Source organism: Micropterus dolomieu, linkage group LG07 (genome assembly GCF_021292245.1).
Source record: "Micropterus dolomieu isolate WLL.071019.BEF.003 ecotype Adirondacks linkage group LG07, ASM2129224v1, whole genome shotgun sequence".
NCBI classification, from domain to species: Eukaryota; Metazoa; Chordata; class Actinopteri; order Centrarchiformes; family Centrarchidae; genus Micropterus; species Micropterus dolomieu.
Window position 1 is genome coordinate 24,706,061 of NC_060156.1, and position 16,747 is coordinate 24,722,807.

Genomic DNA, 16,747 nt, shown 5'->3' on the forward strand with positions numbered 1-16,747 from the left:
CGTAGAAAGCTCTTCGGTCTTGCCCATGGTGGTGATGTTGGATGCTGGGTGTTTGGGTGTTGACAGGTGTCTTTTATACAGGTAACGAGGTGAGGCAGGTGTATTTGATGTAGATAATTGGTTGGGATTGGGGCTGTGTCTTAAAGAAAGACTAACTGGCTTGTAGGAGCCAGAATACTTGCTGTTTGGTAGGGGGTCATATACTTGTTTTTCCTCATCAGATGGTCATCAATTTTTATAAATTCATATGATGTGATTTTCTGGAATTTTCTTTGGGATTCTGTCTTTCACTGTTAGAATGTACATATGATTAAAATTGTAGATTGTTGCATTCTTTGTAAGTGGGCAAACCTGCAAAATCAGCAAGGGGTCAAATACTTATTTCCCCCACTGTATATATATATATATATAAACGTTAACGCTTTTTTTCTATTATTATTTTGAAAAACCGTCGCTCACTGGTTCTGAATACACATACAGTCAAACCATGGAGCGGGATGTTGTTCAGTCTGCAAATAACCCACCCAAACAAGCAGCGGAGGGAGGCTTCGGCAGACTATGTTGTCATCTTTGTCCCGTATTTTTCCACCCGCATTTGATTGGATTATATTAATGTTTAAATTGAGATTTACAAGAAATATTTTATTGCTACTGTGTAAAAGGAATAAAAAACACCTCATTTGTTGTGCGCAGTACACTACTTTAATTCATTATTCAATTTTGTGCATAACTATGCTAGTTAATTGCAAGAGAAGCATGCGATTAATCGCAGTTAAAAACACTGCCTCTCCGCATGGGTGCCCCAAGGCTTGGTGCTAGTGCCACTTCTCTTTTCAGTTTACACCACCTCACTGGGGGCGATCATTCGCTCGCATGACTTCTCTTACCACTGCTACGCAGATGACACGCAGCTCTACCTAACCTTCCTGCCAGACGACCCCACCGTCTCTGCGCGGATCATGGACTGCCTCTCAGACATAACTGCATGGATGAAGGCTTACCACCTTCAACGAAACCTCTCTAAGACTGAACTCTTGGTCATTCCAGCCTGCTATCTATCTACCATAACATCAAACTACAAATTGACTCCTTGTTGCTGCTGTCTCATGGTCGTGCCATTTTGCTCTATACAAAATCAGGCCCTACCTCACTCAGTAACTCAGCTTCTGGTACAGGCCATGGTTATCTCTCACCTCGACTATTGCAATGCCCTCCTAGGAGGTCCAGTTTGTGCGGTGAAACCCCTACGAATGGTTCAGACTGCAGCAGCGCATCTTGTTTTTGATCAGCCAAAAACGACCTCCACAGGCTACCTGTGGCCTCCCGAATCAATCAAATTCAAGTCACTAATGCTTGCATACAGAGTGACTACTGGGTCTGCACCCATCTACCTAAACTCCATAATACAAGCCTACATCTTTCTCCTCCAAAGAACGCCGCCTGGCTCTGCCATCCCTTCACACAAAGCAATCTTAGTCCCGGCTGTTCTCATTCACGTGACACCACGATGGTGAAACGAGCTACCACATGCCATCAGAGCAGGGGCGTCCCTCTCTAACTTCAAGACGCTCTTAAAAACTTGTCTCTTCCGGGAACATTTTCTCTTATAACACCTTTTAACCCCTAACCTCTAACATGTACTTCCTGTACCCTTCTTCTTCTATCCCCATACAATTCTCTTATTATTATTATTATTATTATTATTATTATTATTATTATTATTATTATTATGTATTGATTGCACTTTTTGTTGTTAACTCTTACTTCCTTCCCTAGGTATTTACCCCATTGATGTCATATGTGCTATTAGCTCTTCCTATTATTTATTGCTGCCCTTACTTATATCTATTGTCAGTTGTAGATCTCGTGCTGTATTTGATACTCTGTTGATGCTTGTATGTTGTTCCTCAAATATAAGTCGCTTTGGATAAAAGCATCTGCCAAATGTAATATGGACTATATAATACTGATCAGTGTAATCACTGCCTTGACAGTCGTGATACTGTTTCATATTTTAGCTTAGTCCTAAAAAAGGATGTATTTTCACTTGTGTGGATTTGCATCAGTTGTCCCTCGAGGTCAGGAAATGGTTCAGCGTGGAAATGTTTGAGGATTGAGGACACTCTCTCTCAGCTTTTATTCATGTTCAGTTCAGCTCTTTCTCGGTAAAGTTTGGTGTTCGTTACAAAAACATGAATACATGTCCAAATGATGCTGGTTTGTCCTGTTCCTCCAGCCTGCAGAGAATTTAAATCTACATCAAACTGCAGCTGCTAGGGTTTCTCATTTTTAACTCTTAAAAATAAAGTTTTCCCAGTGTGTTTTTGTCATCTTTTAGGCTCTACAAACCATAAATAGGAACATCAAGTACAAGTTTAGCTATGCACTTAATCCAAGTTTATTGGGTAAACAATCCTGAATCAGGGCTGGATTAAGTTTCTCTTAATCTACCATCATGTGGATTTTCAGCACATTAAGAAATCGTCCTCTTTGATGTGTGTCTAAATGTTAGAAATTGTTAACTCACAAGTTTTTATTGGTATACTAGTAATGTTTTGAGATTCGAAAACTCTAATCAAATGTCTCATCTCTCTTTCTGTTGGCAGCTCTCTGGTGGTTGTGAGTTGACAGTCGTCCTTCAGGACTTCACAGCAGGATGCAGCACAGAGATGTCTGTCAGCACCGGTGAGAGAAAGCTCTTTGTCCTGTTTACATATTTTATTCTGGATCTGTCTGTTGACTGTGTTCATTCATAGTTTGGCTTCAGTAGTTGAATCTAAAGATTGTAGGTAGTTTGGTTCAAACTTAAACCTGCTTAATGTATGTGAAGTAATTCAGTTTAGCTCTGGTTCATGTGTTTTAGTTTGGTTGGGCTGAAAGGATATCAGTGTATTTTAAATATTTAAAACTATAACATGACATTGTCTGAAGTTACCACTGTGTAAAACAGCTGCCTGCTCTTCTCTCCAGGCCAGACGGTGGAGCTGTTGGAGCGGCCGAGCGAGCGGCCAGGTTGGTGTCTGGTTCGAACCACTGACCGCAGCCCACCACAGGAGGGATTGGTTCCCAGCGCCACACTGTGTGTGTCCCATTCGCGCTCCAGCGTGGAGATGGACTGCTTCTTCAGCTCAGGGAAAGGTAGGAAGAACGAACCAGATATCCGAATTAACTCTGAACCCCTGAACTACCGCTCTGTCTGAGTTTATGACATGTGCAATAATTACTTTTTTATGTTTGTAAAACAGAAAAGTGAAATATAGAAAATCTAAATTAAATTTAAAAAAGCATTATATTAAAATATATAATGTTTCTGTTTATCTATTTTTCCTCTTTCGTGTTTCCATGTTCTTCATGGTGCATTATAAATGTAGTTAAATTAATGAGTGTGACAACCATGTCGTCACTTGAGAGAGTTCCAGCCACGACATATTATTGTTGATGCTACTTCATTGGCTCCACTTTGCTCCCACAGCAAAGTAAATTCTGTTGTTTGTTAAGAAGAATGATATGCACACGTTGTTTCAAAACAAACTCCAATTTCACACATAAGGCACAGTTAAGTATATGAAACCTGAAGCTTGTGTGAATTTTCTGGATAAATCCAAAACACTAGCATAAATCAGAATCTACACATACTGTACAGCTTCTCTTATTCAAAGTGTGTAGGCTCTACAGCTCAAATGCTACAAAATGTCCTGATTGGATTGATTATATAGTTAGGTAAGCCTGTCAGGACCAAGTCTAGCTGTGATGTGTTTCCTAGAGTTCATCTGACACAAAAGACTTCAGTGTGTGTAATTTTCATCACGATTTTCTCTTACGTTACACAGAAGCAGAGAACATAGATTTCCTTTAGTCAGGTCACTTCAAGTAATCTGAACTGTATTGACCTCTATTGGTGAAATGGGAACATTACAATATAAAACCTGTCCTGATCTTTCAAAGAAGCCCCCCTTCAGGCATGCTCTTAAAAATAAATGTTAAATGATCATCATGTTATTTATTCATTGTTTATTGATGAGATATTAAATTTATCTAATAGATGGATTTAATGGAAGATGTCTGTCTGCTATAACACACTTAAGAAACACACTACCTGAACTAGTCTGAGCGTGTGGAGAGGATGTTTCCTCCATAGAAATTGAGAAAATCAGGCAAAGTTTTAGAAATGTTACTCGAAAATGAAATGTTGTGGCTTTGTTGTTTATATTATCTTTAAAAGCTCAAGAGACACCCCTGTTAGGTTTATTGCTATGTGCCTGTGTACAGTATGATTCTGGTATTTCTTTTTTGTTGACTACTGACCAAGTCTGGGTTTGATTTAAACTAGAACATTTTTGGCATAAAATGCCAGCTGGTCTAAACAAGTCCATGTCTTGGTGGTTGCCATGGCATTCATAGGACAGTTGCTGTCAGGTTGAGGTTACACAGCGTGCGCACGCACACAAGCAAGCGCACACACACACACACACACACACACACACACACATTGGTGTGTTCCTGTTTTGTCCTACAGAGGGCGCTGTGCATCCATATGTGTTGGTTATGTTGCTGATGGAAGCAAAGATAGCCATTCACCAGACACTCAAGAGAGAGAGAGAGAGAGAGAGAGAGAGAGAGACACACACACGCACGCACACACACACATGTCATTCCCTCCTATCTTATCTGGACTTTGTAAATACCAAACTTTGAACACACCAACCTTAAACTTCCTCCTCGCACACATACACACGCACACAACTTTGCTTTCTGAATTTAACTTTTCTTTCTGCAGCCCAGTTTACAGTTTTTGTCTGCTGAGGATTATAAACATAAGGGAGGGGGTTTGTGTGCGTGGGAGATTCTTCTTCACTTGTCACACATGCAGTCTGAAATCAGCTGATTTGCGTGCTGCAGCCATGGCGTGTTTTCTGTTTCGATGCAATGGCTTTTTAGTGTTTCTGTAGAGAGATGCAAATCAAACAACCGCATCCGCTACATATGGAAATTAACATACGCATGTCTTATATATTTAGATATAATGGAAAATTGAGGATAACCTGATGTTTGACTGCAGTGTTGGTGGTTTCAGTGGCATGTTGTGCAATTTATCAGTAATGTTTGATTTAACAGGTCTATGATACAACAAAGGAATAACAAAACCATTATTACTTCTGTTAACAGAAGTATGAACGCTGTTATGATTTTACATGTTGTCTGCCTCGTTATTTAAAGCTTATTTATCTGGCCAAAGGACAACAGCAGGAAGATTAGCACATGGCTAAGACTGACACATTTACAGTGATGTTGATCAAAGTCCAAATGAAGCAGTAGGATTTTATTGTCCTGAAAACTAAGCACTTAAATGTCCACTAAAAAGGTCAACAGTTTGTAAATTGACCTGTGCAAATGCTCACAACAGTGAACTGCAATAAATATAGCCTTTACTTTTTTGTAATTTATTTATCTTAGGATCCCCGGAGGCATTCACAGTCATTTAGTTATCTTACTCTTCTGGACATTTACAGCTGTCACCCAAAGAGACCCACACATTTTGGTTTAGAATAAAATAAAAAAAGGTTGTTAGTGGCTTTTTCATACTTCTTATAAATCAAATCAAATTACATTACAAATGTGGACTTTTTTGACATTTTTAACCTAAACTTAACCATGGCCAAAACCTTAACTTAACTTTGGGCTATCTTAACTACAGCAACTTTCCCTAACGTAAATCGATCTGTTGTCACATTAAAGTTGTAGCTTTGTTATGAAATAGTAATATAACCTAAATCATGTGAAGTGATGAGTTGAGAGAATAGGTCAGAAATAGATAATCTGTTTTGAGCATGTAAAAGCTGAAGCAGAGACAATTGAAGGGCTTCAGATGCAGAAATACAGTATCCCCTCCAGGTGATATCAAGCGAAATCAAACCGTGAGGATCATAAACTGCTACACTTCATCTTCATAGCCATTTGTTGGACTGACTTAGCAGGCAGCTGCATCCAGTCCCTTCAACAATTTACGCTGCTGCAATCTTAAACAGGGGTGGTGATGGGGTAGTGACTAAGACACATGCCTTTTGGTGTGAGTGACCCAAGTTCAACTGGGTCCGTGAGCAAGACACTTAACCCCTAGTTGTTACAGAGGCGTGCGACCTCTGACATACAGTAGCCTACTTTGCAATTGTAAGTCGCTTTGGATAAAAGCGTCAGCTAAACGTAACATAAATGTAAAAATAGACGTCCTATTTGTGAAATGCTATATAACTGACATTTCTTCTGCAAACTTCCTTGCAAATTGGGGACTTTGTTTTCCATGGCGGACTCCTCAGGTAGGTGAGACAATTAATTTAGAGCAAACGTGATCAAGCATCAGCACAGACTAATCAGGCTGCCCTTATATACTATCACAGCTCGCATTAACCTGCTGAAAAAACCTACTCAAACATTTGAAGATCATTTTTATTATTCCAGCATTAGCTTATGTCAATCAAATCAGTATTTTGATGTGCAGCATACATTTAGCTGCTCTTCAGTAGCACAACATGTAAAGCTGTGTTACACTGAGCAAACATGTCGGACCAAGACCCATTTCATTAAGTCTAGCAATCATAGCTAAATACATTGCTAAACATCAGTCCTAACCATTTGTTGGTTCCAGTGTAGACTTTTCCAGTAACATGTGAATGCCTCACTTTTGTTGTGGCTTAAAACCATAATTGTTTGATGGTGTAAACGCAGAATTATACAGACCCTGTGTCTGCTTACTCAACAGTGAAGTGATGGAAGGCTGATGAGTATTTAATTAACTGTCATCTTTTTATTAATAAATGAGTCCAACTGTTAATTAACCCTGAAGAACTATTGCTAATTAAATGGGCTGTATTTAAACTTCTGCTGGGTTCTTTAGTGTCAGTCTCTCTCCTCTGTCTGCCCTGTCTCGTGTGTGTGTGTGTGTGTGTGTGTCTCTCGGGTCTTGTGACTGCGCTGTAAAGTGGGTCTCCTTGTCCTTCCTAAAAGACTGTGAAGACAGTGAAGAACGAAAGTTAACTGAACTGAAAATCAGTCACAATTGTCTTGTTTCTGAGTCTCTAAAACAGATGGAACTAAGAGCAATAATCTTAATAGTTTATGTGAATAAGAGTTGTACTGTAAGTTGTCTTGGTTCTTGCTTTCTTGTGTCTCTTTTACATTAACCAAGTTTGTCCTTTTGTTATGAGATTTTATTTGTAAAATGACCCTGGGAATTATCAACTGGCACTGCGAGTGATGTTGTAACTAACTGCTGCAGTACTGTGTAGTCATAGTTACATTGTATTCCCTGTATTTGTTTCTGTAGAACAGCAGTAGACGTACACTGTGTTAAAATGGGACACTGCAGAGAAACAGAGCTGCTGGAAGCACTTTATCTAGGCTAAGTGCATGTGTTTTGTCTTACCTGCTTCTGCAGCGATCTTCTAGGCACACACACACACAGGGAGTGTTAACGGTCCATTGCTCCCTCAAATGCTGGGCATTGGCCTGATTGAATAGTTGACATTATTTTTAGTGAGTCAAGCCAGTCAGGTCAAGAAATAAACATTGCACTTCAGTAAGACTGCAGTGAGCTAATGGGAATCCATAAATTACCTTTTTCAAGCAGTGAATGCCTGAATTTAAAGAAGTAACAAATAATGTAAATGTGATTACATCACAAGGTTATATGCACAGAGAGAGAGTGTGTTGGGGGAGCTTTATCTCATGTTGGTCAGTTTACAAAAAAGTGTTTTCATTCATTTTCCCCGTCATGGTGCAGGGCAAAAGAGTAAGAAAAAACAGAAAAGATATCCATGATGAGACCATCATCATAATTTTTGCTCCAGTGGAACTGCTCAGTAGCCAGCAGATCAGACTGGTGTTGTACTGGTCAGCTTCCAGGTGTGAATATGTGTTACTGTATGACTGAGAACAGGGCACTCTGTAGTGGAGTGCTCTGTAGTTGGTCGTCCATTGTCAGCAATATTGGATATATAGATCTCAGCTCCAATCCACATGCAGAAGTGTCCTGTGAGCAAGGAGTGGCTGTTGATTGCGCAGTGGATAAGACACATGCCTTTGGTGTGTTCCCACTGCAACACAGTGTGTCCCTGAGCGAGACACTTAACCCCTAGTTGCTCCAGAGGTGTGCGACCTCTGTTATACAGTGGTGTGAAAAAGTGCTGTCCCCTTCCTGATTTCTTATTTTTTGGCATGTTTGTCACACTAAAATGTTTCAGATCATCAAACAAATTGAAATATTAGACAAAGTTAACACAAGTAAACACAAAAGGCAGTTTTTAAATGAAGGTTTTTATTATTAAGGGGGGAAAAAATATAAGAATATAAGACTGGCTAAAATATAAGACACTGAACCCCAAATTACTGCAGATTGCAAAGCCAGTACCTTGCATGGCAGCTCTGCTGCTATCAGTGTCAGTGCCACTTTGCAGCAATGGAAACAAGCTGTGAACACAACATGGACATATTATCACTTTTTTCACAAGTTGATATTGATAACTTGTTAGCAAACAGCTGCTTATCTACATATCCAGCTGACCGCTAGTAGGTAACTTTGCCTGTTTGCCCGTTGGAGCTGGGCAGGTGCATTTAAGAGAACAAGTTAGAAGTCACTGTAAAGCTAAAGGGAACTGCAGTCAGGTGCATGCAATCTTTAGAAACGCAGAGTCGGGTGATAATTATCTGTGCCCTTTCACATTCAGGTGGTTATGTGATTTATTGTAATATAAAAAAATATGTATTAAAGCCACCTTTAAAAAGTAAAAAAAATAATTCATTTCAAAATAAGTTTAAAATCCATTGATTTCATATTAATGTCCATCTCAGCCCTGTTCAGCAGCAGTGTCATTGCTTTCTCTCCAAATATTGTGTGAGCATTGCAGCTCTATCAGCTGTGGTCATGCCATATTTGAATAGAGCCATCACAGCCCATTTATGTAACAGGGGCCTATGTACCCAAAAGCCAAAAAGCCATTACTTCAACAGATGAGTCTGGCAGTGTTACAAAGTCAGTTTCTGAAAAGGGCTAAGACTGTCAGTTTGACACAACCAAAACCACACACAGTGTTGTAACCTGAATCCCTGCTCTCCACAATGGGAAAGTAGAACTCCACAATAATTAACACTTTTGTTCCAAAGAACTCAAGTGTGTATGGGAGGGATGGAGAGAAACTCAGCAACTATGTCTGAGAAAGAAAGACAAGTGTGTGTGTGTGTGTGTGTGTGTGTGTGTAGGCTCCTCCTATCTACTCCTCCTCCTACCTCATTTGTACGCGCTCTCTCTCTCTCCCTCTCTCTCCCTCTCTCTCTATGGTGAAATTGAAGCCCTCAGTGTACACACTCACTCTCCCAGTCAGTCTGGTTATCAAGTTGGTCTGCCTGGTTAGTCTACGACAGATAGCTATAGAGGCGTGTCTGTGCATGTGTGTGTGTGTGTGTAAAAGAGGGAGAACGAGAGAGGTGTGTGAATGTAGAATGTGTGTGTGTGAGCGAGGATGAAGCGAGGCCAGCGTTGCTGTGGATGGATCCTCGCCCGCTGCTGCTGCTGCTTCTACAAAGGCACAGGTGGGATGAGATTTAGAGACACTCAGTGTGTGTTTGTGTGTATGAAGCAGGTTTTTATAAATGTGTGTTGTGTGTTGGCATGTGTGTAAGTTGTCTGTGTGTGTGTTGCATGCTTTATATTGTGTGTGTCTGTGTGTGCTGAGGAATGAAGCAGAGAACATGTTTCTAATGGCTACCACCGGCTCTCTACACAACCCAGCTGTGAGAGGGGTGTGTGTATTAACGTGTGTGCAAGTGAGACAGTATCTCAATATAGACAAATACACTAACAAACTTTTTTATTTGTTATGTCACCACTGGAAACTGATTTGAATTGAAAATGAATAACAGGAAGTTAAGTGTTCGACAGACAGACAGAGGAGGGGTAGACAGATGGAGAAGAGGACAGTTTCTTTCTTTGTGTCTGTGGAGAATCATATGTTTGAGCAGCCGTTGCTGTGTGTGTGTGTGTGTGTGTGTGTGTGTACGTGGGAGTGTGTTTGGGTGTGTAGCATGTTATGACAGAGCCTTTTGCCAGCATCAAATAATTAACACTGCACTACTGAAGTCACCATTTCCCAACCACTATCTGTCCCAAAGAGACTGTCACTGACAGCCACGCCCCTCACACTATAAGTGTTACTGACTACTACTACTGAATTTGTCTTTCTTGAAAGTCTAGCTAATTCGCGTAATGTGAAAAAATGTTAAATTAATACAAATTTTGCAGTTTTGACTCTGTCAATACCAAATTTGGGGTATAACGTTGAGTGGCTGAGATACACATTTCTATTACAAACGAGCCACATTGGTTAGAAAAAGATGGCTGCTTTAACCAAAATATCTTCACCAAGGGAGGGGCTTAGCAGGAAATTGCAAAAGCACTTTGAAGGTGACCCATAGGGGGTGCCACAAATGCCAAAAATGTGTACTTCAAAACCTGGTGGGCAGAATTTCACCAATGTTGGTATGCTCTGGGGTATTAACCAACATCTGAGGTTTCATATTGTTTGGTGCACATGGGCAAGGTCTAATTATTGTTATCTGTTTTATATTTTGTTCTCTCTATGCCTTCCCTCAATTTGCTGAAACGAGCTAGAGACATGAAACTTGGTGACATGCAAGGGCTTCACAAAACACTATTCAAATTGGCCTGACGGAGGTGCTATAATTAACAACAAAAAAGTGAAAACTTTGAGTTCAATTGACTTGAAATTGAAAAAGCGCCTTGAACAATAAACACCACCGCCATTAATCAAAATATCTTTGCTAAAAGCGGGGCATAGCCCATAAATAGGCCAAACCGTTGGGTCAGTCATCACAAAACTTACCATGTTTCATAAGTATCTGAAATATACCTTGGGAGTTTCATTCAAATCTACTACAAGTGAAAGCTACAAATGCAAAACAAATGGGCATGGTATAACACATATCACACTATGAATCAGGTATTGTAAATCTAATCATTATAAAACTTGCAGGATATGTTTTATAACAGTGTTGACCCGTGTGTAAAACTGAAATGAAATCACCCATGCACAAAAGGATCTGAAACCACGAATAGCGGATATCTTATTATTTGGTGTTTATATATGAAATAATAGTATAAAAGTATTTGCTGTCCATTGTACATTGGGGAACATCAATTTGTTGATAGAGAGATGTGCCTTGTAATTGGCTACATGCATACATGTGACAATAACAGAGAAGGCGAGTGCCGTATTGTATCTAAGAATTTAAAGTTTGGTCTGTGCAAAACCTTTTAGAAGTCCAGTTTCCTTTGGGTCTTTTTATACTGGGACTGTGATGTTCATTTGAGTACAGGTCTATGGTTTGTTGTTATTTAAGGTAAATAAGTCAAAAGTGCTTTTCACTAAGACTATTCTCTGCAGAAAACTCACTGCATTGGTTAGTTTTTATGCTTTCCAAATGAGCAAACTCATTTTGCGGCAGGTAAATGAGCTTCCTTTCCAGATGGGCAATAGAATCATTTGTTGTTGGAAAGAGGCTGACTTCATCACCAGAGACCGATCGGAAAATATTCATATAATTTGTTTTTGTCAGTAACTGACAAACAATTATGTGATTGTTTATGGTTGAGAAAAATGGTACATATCTGACTCCATTTGAACATCATTGAAATTTGTGCGACAAATAATGTAGCCATTACTACTGCTGGTAATGCAAATATAATCCAATAAAATTTGCCTCTGCTGCTATATCTCCATAATGGAGGAAAAGTGGGGATTTTAATGCTCAACACTAGTGCAGCCATAAATATGTGGTTTATGTTCCCTCAGCAGAGTCCGTACAAAAGTTTCAATGTATCTTGGAATAAATTATTCAGATTTTACTGGCTTCCACTTGCCAGACATTTAAAATGAGGGACAAGAGAGAAAGATAGTGAACTTGGAAAGTAAGGTCATTGGTCAACAGTTTGTGATTAGTTTTTGTGCAGATGTGAATCCATAAGGTTTTAAAATACATATACTATTATAAGGTTTAATTCAGTGAAGAGAACTGACCTCATGCCTCTCAGTTCAGACCACTCAATGCACTAAAGTAGCCGAATATTTGAGGTGGTTTTATTGTGTGTGTGTGTGTGTGTGTGTGTGTGTGTGTTCTGCATGCATTGTACCTTGGTGTGCATGTGCAGGTTAGCATGCAGCTATGGTTAGCTAAATTTTAACTCCGCTTTGTGTGTGTGGACAGGCAATGGACTTTGGCCCCAGAACCACTGAGAGTCATGTCAGGTTTTGCACACACGGGATGGACAGTGGCAACATTTTCATATACTCAGTATCAGTGTCAGTTTGGAAAGGCAATCAGTTTCATTTCTGCGTGCATCAGGATGAAAATGTGCCTCTACGTCCAATTCTGTATTTCCCAGAATACAGATCTGTATATATATGAACAATTGCAAACCAACTTGTTTGGTCTGCAGACTCAGTGCTACATTCAGTCTCTTTGACATGACGACAGTCGAAGCCTTTTGTTGTTACTGCATGTTTACCTGACACACACGCACACGCAAACACACAAACACACACACACACACAGGCGTTTCCTCACCCGCTCACACAGTGACTGAGCGATTAACTGTGTGGAGATCACTTGGTGGTGGTGATGTAAATTGATGTAAAATTGATGGTGTAAATTGTTCCTATCTCCTGTCCATTATCCATTAAAGCTGAAGATGGGCAGGAAACTACTCTGACAGTGAATTACAAACACACTTTCTCACTCAGTCATCCAGCAGAGATAATGGACACAGCATTAGCTAAGTCTTTGCTCCACTGCTTCATGAGCTGTGATTCAGCGTGTTCAGTCTCATCAGACCTGCAGCTCAGTTTTAAATTAGAACCAATACTTTTTGTTTAGTTGGGATAATTGGTCGCTCTGAGGGGTGGCACTGTTAGGAGCAGTGGAATAAGAACAACCAGACTTAATTTAAGTTTTAATTTCCTGTAAATACTAGGGCTGGGCATGTTAACGCATTATGATCGCGTTAATGCATTAATTAGTTAACGCCGACAATTAATTTCATCACACGTTAACACAGTTTTTATTATTATTTTAAAAGTCCGTTGCTCACTGGCTCTGAATACACATACAGTCAAACCATGAGTCACGGAGGGGTGGGATGTTGATCAGCCTGCAAATCACCCACCCAAACAAGCAGCGGAGGGAGGCTTCGGAAGCGAGGAAAACAAGAAAACAGATTTATATATGTTAACAAGCTATAAACGTAATGCCCTGGCAGTGGCAAATAGCTTTGGCTTTATATTTGATTCGATTACATTAATGTGTAAGGGTATACTGCTGGTAAAAAGCACCATATTTGTTTGTAAATAGTGTATATAGCAGTACATTTAAATTAAGGGTGCAATACACTACTTTAGAATTCATTATTCAATTTTGCGCATAAGTATGCGATTAATTAATCAATGGCACAATACCATCTACCATACTTCCACCTGTTCCTTAGATAGAGTGAGCCAGCAAATACAGTAATGCGTTGTGGAAGTATTGTTATGAGGTTGTCTGCTTTTCCTTAGTTAATTTGCTTCATTTTCGTTCTCCTTCAGGAACGATTAGGCAGTCTACTATTTCTACATTTGTAAAAACATTTTACTTGTGGCACTAGATTATCCATTTGTGATCTTAATTTTAACATCTTTCAGTTTCAGTGGAGGTGTGTGTCCAAGAGTATTTCCCGTAATGTCTCAATGTTCCCATGAAGAGGAGTGTTTTCTAGCCTGCGGTCACAAAGTGTCATTTCTTACCACAAGAACTTCTCAGAAAAGTGCATTTGGGTTTGGTCCTGTTCCCAAGCTGAGAGCAGCTTTTACTGAGAAATGGAGAGAAATCTGAAGTTAAGTAGAAGAACCGAGTTGACTTTGTTGTTATGGATGACATGTTTCATGAATGAGCACACTTAATATGTCCTCTCTTACACTTGAACACGCTTAATATCTATCGCTTATATTGACAACCAGTCTGTGTTGGTGTCTGAAGTAAATCTAATTGAGCAAGCCAACATGATAAGCTTACATGTAAAATGTAAAAAATTGAACTGTGTGGATGTTTGGTGAGGAGCAACAGCCTCAGTCGCGTAACGATTCATCATCAGGCGCAAGTCAGATGCTGGTTATGACGTTGCAGCTGGGAGGACTGCAAATGAATCCGTATTTGCCTTTTCTTTTTTTACTGGCCCAATTCAGTTCAGGCTGTGACGCAGTGCAGTATTGAATTATCCAGAGTGCAGATAGAGTGTGAGAGGAAGAAACAAAGAACAATTGAAAGTGAAACAAATACAAAGATTGTAGTCTTCTCAAGTCAACGACAAAATGACCGTAGGGACGTGTGTGTGTGTGTGTGTGTGTGTGTGTGTGTGTGTGTGCGCGCGCGCATGTGCATGCATCTCTGTATGTAATCAGACGTTTCTATCCACACATATCTCCATTTTACCATTTTGTCATCTAAAGTCTTAATTACCTTTCTGTTTGTGTTTCCATTATGTCACATAACTTAATTTGACCATAAAGAGAAGCTAGGAAAAAATAAAGTAATGAAAGAAGTGAAAATATGTACTTTTAATGCATCAAAAGTTTATTTACATTGACAGTTCTTAAACCTTCAACCAGAACATTATTTAATATTTCTAATCTGTAGGATTTCAAGCCTCACATACATGTAACTAGGTTTTGCACATATTTGTACTGGATAAACACTTGTTGTACAATCCTATCATTAGAGTGGCACCATAATACTTGCCAGTCATTTTATTTGTGTAGTCAAATATGTAAGGCACAGAGAGAGGCATGAGAAGTATGAGAGGAATGTCATCTTCCCAGATTACTGTTTCTTTCTGTCATTGATAAAATATCATGATTGGAGGAGAGCAGATGGGAAACTGTAGTACTTTTCATGTACTGTATTTAAATGCTAATCTGCTTCTTTTATTTTCTGCCATCTCGCGTGATCTTTGATATGCATTATGTTAAAGGGGAATTCCACGGAAGGTGTGTTCATAGTTTGAATTGTACGTTGACTGTCCTGTACGTGACTGTGGTGTAAGCTAAGCCTGCATTTGTGTGTGATCTCAGCTTCTGTTGAATTATATTATATAATAATCTGGGCTTTACTCCATATATTTAAATACAAGAAATGCTACTCAACAACTTCATCTCCAGTAAATCTACCTGGAACATAAGGCAGTAAGACTATTCTAGTAGCGGCATCCATTTTGCTTTTCTAACCAGTTACCTAGTTGTTGTACTTTTTTACGTATTGATTTTGAATATTAATAAGCAGGTGAAAATCTGATACAAGCAACAAAAAGTACAGTAATTTGTGATTGGTAGAATAGGTCCTCCACTAATTGCAAGGTTGTTTGTTTGATCCACGATTCCTCCAGCCCACATGTCGAAGTGTCTTTGGGCAAAACTGAACTAAGAATTGCTCCTAAATTTCTTGTTCCATTGATTGTCTAAGGGACTTGAAGGCTGCACAGTCGGCAGCGCATTTGAATTTATACTGCATTAAGATAACGCTAAACTTGATTTATCCCAAAATTGTTGAATTACTATCGGTCCTCTGGCTGCCCTCACTGAAAGACTACCTCATTAACTTTAAACACTAGTGACGTCTTGCAGCAGGAAACACAACAACTATTACATGTGTGGGGAAATAAAGGCAAAACAAACAAAGAAAGGACTGCAAAGCTAATCGTTTTTACACTATGGGCTAAACAGTGATGTCCTGGTTGAGAAAAGAGTCCCATGTGTAACACAACAAGTAGAGATGGATGTTGATGCTGGACCAGCTGGAGGTTTGATTCCCTGCCTGGCTTACTGGTTGGGGCAGACAAACACAGACTCTTTCAAAATGTTTCTGCCAAAAAGACAAAACAGGAAGTCAGGTATTCATAGAGGAGAGTATCTGTGCGTGTGTCGAGCTTTGTGGGAGTGGAGTTTTAATACTCTTTTGTCAATACAGCCTTTCATAGACAAAGTGTGTGTGTGTGCGTCTGTGTAGTATTACAGAATGAAACTGAGTGTGAGTGAGAGAGGCAAGACAAAAACCCTGTTCTGTTGCATTCAGACCGCTGGTTTAGGATCTACAGACTGGTCGTCAGATCTGTGTGTATGTGTGTGTGTGATTTAAAGATAGTGAGTGATGGGGATTTTAACAGTAGACAGTTTGTCTTTCTGTCGGCTGCAGAACAAAAGCTTCCTTGTCTGCTCTCACCTGACTTTGGCCATCAGTGTGACACTGCTGTACTATAGTGCACACTATTCTGTTACCCAGAGTACTTTAGGCCTTTTCACATTGGGGACAAAATGAAAAATCTAAACAAAAATGCTGAATATAAGTTGACATATTTGTCACATTCAAACCTTTTACACCCAGTCAGACGACTTCGCGCTTTCAGTGCATTCCACCAAAAATTAAAGCTTTGCATAGGGATGCACCGACTGTTCGGCCACCGAAATTAATCAGCCGAAAATGGCAAATAATCGGCAGTGTGGAAGCATTTTAAAGTGTCCGAGAAAGAGGCAAAAATCGCTGTTTGCAGACACTTTTCTGCTGAATTGTCTCCTAGCACATCAACTCCATCTGTGGCTGACTTCTTAGAAAAGGCAACAAACTGTCTGACCCGCTTTGAGTGTTTCTGTCACTC

At 39.6% G+C, this 16,747-nt stretch overlaps 1 protein-coding gene across 4 annotated transcripts in view; it reads left to right on the forward strand.

Annotated features, from left to right (window-relative positions):
- Positions 1–16,747, forward strand: part of kalrna (kalirin RhoGEF kinase a) — a 115,111-nt gene that overhangs the window by 65,287 nt on the left and 33,077 nt on the right. For 3 of the 4 annotated variants that reach the window (XM_046055044.1, XM_046055045.1, XM_046055047.1), the window contains 2 exons: positions 2,607–2,685; positions 2,971–3,138. In XM_046055044.1, the coding sequence (XP_045911000.1) occupies positions 2,607–2,685; positions 2,971–3,138 (247 nt within the window). Of the gene's footprint in view, positions 1–2,606; positions 2,686–2,970; positions 3,139–9,366; positions 9,583–16,747 lie in introns of those variants that run through there. The other variant, XM_046055049.1, reaches the window with a different exon arrangement.